General features: G+C 43.4%; 1 protein-coding gene across 1 annotated transcript in view; it reads right to left on the minus strand.

The window, feature by feature from the left end:
• The window catches only part of abcd2 (ATP-binding cassette, sub-family D (ALD), member 2), a 48,995-nt gene that overhangs the window by 19,364 nt on the left and 20,010 nt on the right, over nt 1-9,621 (minus strand). The window contains exons 5-6 of the mRNA XM_083656517.1: nt 5,133-5,289; nt 1,089-1,183 (exon numbers count right to left, since the gene is read on the minus strand). Coding sequence (XP_083512643.1) covers nt 1,089-1,183; nt 5,133-5,289 — 252 coding nt within the window. The remainder of the gene's footprint in view (nt 1-1,088; nt 1,184-5,132; nt 5,290-9,621) is intronic.

Raw genomic sequence — 9,621 nt, forward strand, 5'->3', positions numbered from 1 at the left:
TCACCAAACCACATCTGTTCTGCACAAAACCTGTCTTGCCCGTTTTTTGAAAGACCTCACCGTTGCGATATAATCGACTTGCAAAGTGTTGTGGGTGGGGCATATTTCACAGAAATGGCTATTTCGCCTTCTAATTTTGTCCAAACTTCACCAAACCACAGCACACAGCATGTGTGCTGCTCAAAACTTATTTTGTGGTTTTTTGAAAGCCCGCACCGCACCGTAGGCTATTTCATCATGAACTTATGATTTTGGGATACTGCTAACTGGGAGAGATGTAATTAGAACAATAGAAGTTGAAAAGGCACCATGAGGCTATATAGAGGGGTGGGGTCCTTTTAATGCGACAAATACACATCTTTTAGAATTTCACAATAAATACACGCGTGCACACATACACACACACACACACACACACACACACACACACACACACACACACACACACACACACACACACACACACACAAATGTATTGTAATAAAATGTTTTATTGAATGCAACTAGATAATTAAATCATTATTTTCTAGAGCTTTCTTACATACTGATTTTCCATTATATCCTTCATACTTTTGCGACCGACAGCCCTCCACTTTAACAATGTCGCTGCCTGCTACAACCAAGCGCTGGCCATATGCTAGGTTTCGACCTAGCCTTGTTTTTACTCTTTTTTATGTATTGTTTTAATATTATTGTTTTTTTAACTGTTCGAAATAAATTGTCGAATCAAGATTGCTTAAATTGAATTAAATTGAATACAACCGAAAAGTGATAGTAGATAAAACTGTATAGAGTAGAGCAGTATAATGGAGTAAAACAGAGTAGAGTTAGTAGAGTAGGAGAGAGTAGAGTAGAGTAAAATATGGTAGAGTAGAGTAAAGTATGGTAGAGTAGAGTAGAGTAGAGTATGGTAGAGTAAAGTATGGTAGAGTAGAGAAGAGTAGAGTATGGTAGAGTAGAGAAGAGTAGGAGAGAGTAGAGTAGAGTAGAGTGGGAGAGAGTACAGTAGAGCAGGAGAGAGTAGAGTATGGTAGAGTAGAGTAGACTCGAGTAGGAGAGAGTAGTGTAGTGGTGTAGAGATGTCTCACCTTAAAATTCAGGCTGGACACTACTACATCTCCATTAGGTGTGATAATTGGGACGTTCTCACACACGATACCATTGTCCACATCTATCACTTTACCTAGAGAGAGAGAGAGAGAGAGAGAGAGTGAGAGAGAGAGAGAGAGAGAGAGAGAGAGAGAGAGAGAGAGAGAGAGAGAGAGAGAGAGAGATGAGAGTGAGACCTTTCCCCACTTCAACATCGTCTATCAGTGTTCAGATTACATGACGTAGGGCATCTGAGCCATGTTGGAGACTGGGATCACACACAACAGCCATTTGACCCAGACGGTCATGGAGATCCTCCTCATCACCAGAGACTCTCTCTGTGTCTCTCTGCTAGGGCATAAGCTCAGATATGGATGGGATAATAACCCTGTGGCAGGAATTATAAGGGCTAAGTGTGTGTAGGGCAGGGATGGGCAACTGGCGGCCCGCGGCCCGCGTGTGCCCCGACCTCACTCATTGTGGCCCTTGGGTCAATAAAATAACAACAAACAAACAAGGCGGACGTTTTTGGGCGAAGCTTGAATATTCTAACCTGACGTTGCCAGATGGATGGGTTTGCTTCACATTCTGTTTCACAAACGACATCCATCTGGAACCGGGCAAGCCCAACTGCTGAAGAGGGCGGTCCCTTTTTCAAGCTACTTGGCAGGTGATTGGATGGACCGTCTGTCTATCACTGTCTGGGCATGCTAACTCCAACCAATCAGATTGACTTGCTTACATGACGTAGAAGCAGCGCCAGGGGAGAAAATAAAACAGAACTACAATCTTCTTGCCAAAAGAAAGAAGAATAACTGCAGATGTCTGACTGAGGATGAACGCTTAGTGCAGGCAGACCATTTTTGCTGTTTTTGCACGTTAAATGTGTTACAGATTAACTGGTGTTACGCTAACATTAGCAACATTTGCGTGTTAGCTTGGCACCAGCAATCCTCAACTAGCTATAATGTGGACGTCTGATGAGTAATGTTAACGTTAACAGTGAATTATTGCTAACACGTAGTGTTGTTCGTTTCTTCAGGGAACTGATGACACTGAGCGGCAAGCAGCACCCTGGACGGCTAACGTCATGGAGACGCAACCGGCACAATGCTCTCTGGGATCATGGCATCAGCCAAATGCTTTGATACAATAGAATGATTTAACGCTACTATTTAACATTAACGACTGGTGAATTTGAACATACTGTATCTGTCAGTGGAATGGAAAATGTTCACGCATGACTGGATAATATTATTTGCTTGCTTCTGTGAGAACAAACAGAGCAAAGACGGCCTTGTGGTGTTGTTAGATAATCTGCTACTTCTGGGGTGGGCTGTTACAATACTGTAACGTTAAATATGAATCATGTATCGCAGACGATCGCTCATTCTCCGTCGTCTGGTCAGAAGCACGGTTGGATAAAATGATAAGAGGTTGATGTAAATTCATAAAGATGTTGATGTCGGATGAATGCGAAAGGGAGCTGCCTGGAGCCCAGAGGACGTTAAGGTACCTGTAGGTGTAGAGAAGAGGAAAAACATCCTGCTAGCAGCCTCCAAATCTCGTGAAAGCTTTAGGTTTATATTCATTGAAATGTGGTGATATCTTTAACATTTCAGCACATACAATACACCATGCAGCATGTATTTGGAATACAATCTCAAACTTTAAGAATGGTTCCTTGTTTATATATTTCTAGTCTAGGTCCCCAGACGTTTGTTTCCCCCCTATCAAAAGTACACCATGGTCTATCAGTGAAAAAGTTCTAACTTTTATTGTGTATTTAAGTGCTGCTTGGTGGATTATCTAGCTACCGGTATATGCCGAATTTACCATGAGACACTAACAATAGGTTCAAAATCTCTTGTGTTCTATCGATAAACCATATTTACCAATAATCAGTAAAATTGCCAGATTTTTAATTGTGCTTGGCACAATAACCTCTCCATCCATGCAAGACAAGGGCGTATCTGTGTTAAAAGCACCTTCAAATCTCCAAAAACAGTTATTGAAACGTGGTGATTTGGTGATTATATGATAGAGCCCAAGGCAGTGCTGTATGTTGTCCAGGCGAGGTGGAATTGGCATAAATCGAAGTTCTCCCAGCCTGGCAAAGCTCTCTCAGTCTTAAGGCTGGCTCCCCAAATCCTACAACAATGAGTCTTAGTAATAAAGTTTACTAACCTTCATAGTTGATATGGTTACAGCAATACGGTTACAGTTTCGTACTCACTGTAAGATTAAGTGTTTAACGTTTATGTTAGCTTATTTTTTTTAATAGAATGTTTGACCCCAACATACAACATAACTGTTGTTATTGGAGCATTTACGCTAGCCTGGGTAGCCGCCGCCATGTTGAATAGTGAAAGAACTACAGCGCACAGGCGTTTCTTGGTGGTGTCACACCCGGTCTCGCCTAAAGCCCGCCCGTAGCTGCCGCTGATTGGGTCGCCTGGGTCCGGGCCGGCCTACTCCAATCCTTGGGCCGGATTCAGATGGTGGTGATATTGTGAACTAAATACCGTCCCATCTGGCAGAGTCAGTTTATGAATATTCCACTAACTAACCAAATAGGTTAGACCAGTGGTCCCCAACCACCGGGCCGCGGACCGGTACCGGGCCGCAACGCATTTGGTACCGGGCCGCGAGCCGGTCCAACATTTTTTTTTCTTATAAACATAGGCTATGTTATAGGCTGTGTGTGGTAGTTGAAACATAGTTTCAAGTTGACGTTTATTTATGTTTGTAGTTAAAACAAAAACATAAATACTGTATAGGCTACATACAGTACAACACAAAAGGCTGTTATTTACCCTTTGTCGCCACCTGGTGAGTAAATATATATATAACTAAAACCATTAAAATTGACAACCGGTCCGCAACTTTTTTTTCCATGTATCTACCGGTCCTTGGCACAAAAAAGGTTGGGAACCCCTGGGTTAGACCACCCAAACCTGTGTTTTTATTTTACTGTACATCCCAGAACATGGGATAATGGTGTTAGCATTGTCCATCGACATGCCGTTTAACGTTAGCATTTGAGCTAACACTATTGTAACAAACTATATCCAGGATGCACATTGCACATTACTAATGTGATTAATATGACATATTGGGGTGCTGTACCCCATCAAATTCCTGTAGCGGGCTTAGTTGTAAAGCTCGAGCGAAGTTTCTGGTATATCCATTTTCAAAGGGGTCCCATGACCTCTCACCTGAAGATATCTGATTGAGCATGGATTCTATGGGTACCGACTGTACCCGTGAGTCTCCTCTTTACACAAAGTGAGTGATATGCTTATTTGAAAAATGCCATGGAATAGGAGGGCAGAGTAGAAATGCATTACAATGTTATATGAATATTAGTTGTTGCACTTACTGTGTTAACTTTTGTACCATTATTGAATAATGATTCATTAAATGAATGGAAGCATTACTAAATGCATTTGAATATGAAAAATATAAATGTTGGTATAATAAACTTTGATTACCAGTATATATATTTCATCCTTTTCATCAAATTAGTAACTATAATTGGGAGTGATGGGGCTACAGTAGACTACTGGTGGAAGTGCATGGTCACAATCTGGCCCTCTCTATCATCAAAGTTGCCCATCCCTGATCTGAGCATTGACCTCTTTAAGATTAAAAGAGACTCGCGACACTGATTAGCTCCCAATGTTTTGTTTAATTTTGCATTTTAAAAGACAACGTTTTGAGCCGTTGCAGGCTCTTTGTCCGACCTGACGAAGAGCCTGCAACGGCTCAAAACTTTGTCTTGATGAATTAACCACTTTGGACTCAGCACCTACAAGAAGAGATGTGCGTGTGTTTACTCTAATTTTTCATTGACCTCTTTACCCATGGGTGTTTGTAATGTTGGCAATCTAGGAATAGAAGCTTATTCTACTGTTGCAATCATTATACGTTGCTCTGCATAAGGGTGGTGGCAGATACATACATAACATTCAAATGTAATAAATGCTTTCTGAAAAGTTAGGCAACAGTGGTACTGTATGTAGTCTGTGATAAATTCCCACCCTTGATCTCCAGCGGTCCCTCGATGTGCATCCCCGGCTTGCTCGTCTTCTCCTCTCCCGCGGACGGGGAGGAGCGCTTGTAAACGCCCCTCTGCACCTCCCCGAACACCAGGAACATGTTGTGGACACGCGCCGTGTAGCCCGCCAGCTCTGTGGCCTGTGTAAACAAACACACACACACACACGCGGTCAGAGGTCATAACCCTAACCCTGGGGCAGAGATAGGGGGAAGGTTAGCCTGTCCCAGCAGAGGATGACCCTGTGGTACATACTGTACAGGTCACTGTCATGGCCATGTGCATGTCATAAAAGAGAGAGAGAAGACACACGTGCCGTGCTGAACAGGTGTATGCTGCTGGCTTACAGTCATTCTAATCACTCAATGATGTGTCTTTTGCTTTGTGTGTTTTTTGGGGAGCACAGAGTCAAAGGAGACACACACACACACACACACACACACACACACACACACACACACACACACACACACACACACACACACACACACACACACAACCTTGAGGGCAAGAGAAGGATATATGATGGCCTCTGATAGGAGAGCTTGAACTGTCAATAGAGCAACCTTGGAAAGACAGACAGAGAGAATGAAAAAGTGTGTGTGTGTGTGTGTGTGTGTGTGTGTGTGTGTGTGTGTGTGTGTCTGAGAGAGGTGTGTGTGTGTGTGTGTGTGTGTGTGTGTGTGTGTGTGTGTGTGTGTGTGTGTGTGTGTGTGTGTGTGTGTGTGTCTGTGTGTGTGTGTGTGTGTGTCTGTGTGTGTGTGTGTGTGTGTGTGTGTGTGTGTGTGTGTGTGTGTGTGTGTGTGTGTGTGTGTGTGTGTGTGTGTCTGTGTATGCGTGTGCGTGCGTGCGCGAATGCATAAAGTATGTCTGTGTGTGTTTGTGTGTATGCATGTGTATGAATGCATGTGCCTTAGTTGGTACCAGGGGAACTCTTTCATCAACCTCCCCTATTGGCATTTCTAGGAAAATGACTCTGTCGGTAGCGGCTTATTGTGGCTTGCTAAACCTAGTCCTACACAGTCCTCTAGAGCTAATGAGACACATTTCATCCCCTGTAGGTTTAGGACTGCATCAGGTAAAAACACCTTTCTGTACTCAGTCAGCAGCTACAGAATGAAACTTGTTGTCACCCCATTTTAAAGAAAGTGTCACTGCCAACTGTTTCAAAAGAGCAGTGTTACAAAGGCTTCGTGTCAACGGCAATTCGCTGGCCGCCACCTGGAGCGTATTCTGGGCCTTCGGGCCTGGCTGTGTCCCTGGAAGCGGTTCCTGGATCTATCGAGAGTGATGACATCATCACCTCGCTGGTGATATCACAATGGGATCTATGACATCATGTGACAGGTGACGTTCTCGTCCAATGATGTCATAGCCAAGCATGACATCATCACCGGCGCCATCACAATGGAAACCCCGCCATCACCGACAACATCGCAATTGGACCTATGGCATCATCGACAGCGTGACATCATCAAAGCTGCTACATTATGACATCAGCAGTGATGTCTAGCGAGGGTTATATAAGCAGCGCACACTCCATGTTCAAGGTTCGACAGGTTCTTCAAGGTTCGATGTTTCAACATCCACATATCTTCAATGCCCAGGAGAGCAAGCGGGTATAGAAGCAGCTACAGAGCAAACGTCAGCTCCATGCCAGAGCGCCCCCAACCTCCGAGAGAGAGTCTGGGCCTTACAACCCCGAAAGGAATTCTCTAACAAGCAGTGTACAAGCATGGTGTATGTATTGTTGATGTTGCTGTTTTATTCTATGTCTTGGATGGCTCGTGCGAGGACCACAATGGAAACAAGTCATGGACTTTATTGTGTTTTACTTCCTGGACCATTTTAATACTGGTGTATGGGTTTTTTATCTGTTCATTGTGTGTGCGTTTTTTATATCTGTCACAAATAAACTCATTCATTCATTCACAAACCTGCAACATCTCGAGAAGATAATAATTTCCACAATGGCTGAAAATGCTGTTAAATTCCATGGTTAGACTGCTGTGCAGTCAAGGCAAGCAAACCCATGGACACAAATACAACTTCAGTTGTAAATACAAATGATAATGCAGAGGAAGAACACATTTTGTTCAGTAACTAATAGGATCGATGTGTCCAAATAGGCCAAAATTCTTAACACAAGGAGGGAAAAACAGAAAGATCACCTCCTCTCTTTGGCTTTAGTGCTGCACCCTGCAGGGAGACAATGCTGGCTGTTGACACAGCTTGTTCATATTAAACAACAATGAAATGCGCTGTGGGGAGACAAACACCCTATAGGGCTGTGGGGAGACAGGGACTGGGAATAGAGAGCCCAAGTCACGCCCCGAGAGACTTAATCCGCAATTTATTTTCCCATAGACATTTTGTAAAATGCTTGTAAAAATAGTTTTACGTGGTCAATTCAGCTATTTAGAATCAACACTTCACTTAAATAAATTATAATAATCCGCTATTTCTTCACGTTTTGGTCTGAGTGAAATGTATGGTCTCTCCCAATTCTAAATATAGCTGAATCCTAAACTGGAAGTGGGCGTGATTGTGGTTCTCTATAAGACTGGAGATGTGACTGGCTCTCAGGAGGGATGGAGGGGTGTTGAGAGAGGAGGGTGCCTGTGTTGCTCATGTGAAAGCTGAAGGAGATATTCACTTAAGAAAAGCCAAAATGGGGCGTCTGGGTAGTGTAGAGGGTTGAATAGTAATTGTCTAGCCGCCATCTTGAAAATGACTCGTTACGTGTGCTCAATTCCTAGGGTGCAGATTCTGGAGATGATGCGCCATGGCTGCAGCTATGGAAAATGCCCGCTCTGTGAGCTCCCAAAATCATGACTGACAGACAGACAGACAGACACCGCCCACCCACCTAGGCACCATCGTGCAACTGTGCACCATCGGCTCATATTACATCACAGTTGCTCGAGTGACATCACAATTGCTCAAGTGACATCACTGATCATACAAATCGTGACTGACACCACCACAGACACCACTTAGCCAATTTTCTATAATATATAATAAGATGTTATTTAACATGAGCCACCCAACTGTGAGAGGCAGCAATGAGCTGCAAGGCATCCAGTCTGCCGGAAAGCCATTAGAAGAAGAAGATGTTATTTAACATGCCCAATAGTACCAGAATCCGTTGAAAAACCTTTTGTATTCTCATGATATCTATTACTTAAAAAGTTTACCCTATTCACCGGAATTTGGGGCCCCCTCTTGGGACGTCATCTTGGATTTGCTGATACTGTATGAAGCGAGTCTCATGCCGGCAGGGTAAAAACATGTAGCGTTTACATCGCTTCGCGCCTCCCCTGAAGCTCTCTGGCACCCCCCAGGGGAGGCGCGCCTCACACTTTGAAAACTGCTGATCTAGGATACAAAATGAGGTGACACAATACAACAGTGTTTGCCCAAGCATTTCCGCTAGCAAGCACATCGTGTCCTTTAATATTTCAAATACAGGACACATTAAATCTGTGTTTATTGAGCTTAAAAACAATTGATATGCCTATATCAATTGTTTGGCTATATAAAGAATTACATAATTAGGCATGTAGATTTATATTTTTTATTTGAAAGTATAAACAGCCAATAAGACTCAATTAACCTATCATTTCCAGAGGTGCAACCGTGCTTTTCCAGTCACACGGTGCGCTATCTGGTGTGGCGATGGTCCAGCTGGTCGTCTCGTCAAGGGAGAAAACACTAGCATCCCGATAATATAATAGATCCATGTAGCGTCCACGTTAGCAAGCAGGCAGAAAACACTAGCCTCTAGCTACGTTAACAAGCAGGCGGAAAACACTAGCATCCCGATAATATAATAGATCCATGTAGCGTCCACGTTAGCAAGCAGGCAGAAAACACTAGCCTTTACATTAGCATCAGGCTACAGTTCTCAGACGATAGGATAGCATGCAAAACTTTAGCCGTACAAACACACTTATTACAAACGAATCAGGCTAATTGTAGAGGACTTGAAAATAATAGACTTGGCTTGCTTCGGGTAATGTTGCAGCCAGTAGCTAGGAAAACTAGGAAAAAAAGCTAGGAAAACACACGCGCTATATCAGTGCACAGCAGCGCACACACTGACACACAAAACCTCACCGTACTGTCAAAATCCCAACACTCAGTCCCGTCCAGCCGCCCCATTAGCCAATAGTATTTTGGAGAAACGTGATGTACCTCTCTAGACTGACCAATCAGAAGCAGCTAAAGACGAGCAGTACTAGCAAGTTAGTTTGTCACACCTCGTGTGGAGCGGTTTTACAGTGTTACCAAACTATAAAGTGACAGGTCAACATTCTTAACTCGGGGGATTTAACCAGGGGTTACAATTAATTGCGTCGGGAGATAATTTACAGGACACGGTGTCCTGCATATTTTAATTGACAGGTTTTTGATTCATTTTAAAGGCCAATGTCCTGCAATTACGGGACAACGGAAACGCTGGTTTGCCC

Source organism: Poromitra crassiceps (genome assembly GCF_964638095.1).
Source record: "Poromitra crassiceps genome assembly, chromosome: 2".
In the NCBI taxonomy this organism is placed as follows: Eukaryota; Metazoa; Chordata; class Actinopteri; order Beryciformes; family Melamphaidae; genus Poromitra; species Poromitra crassiceps.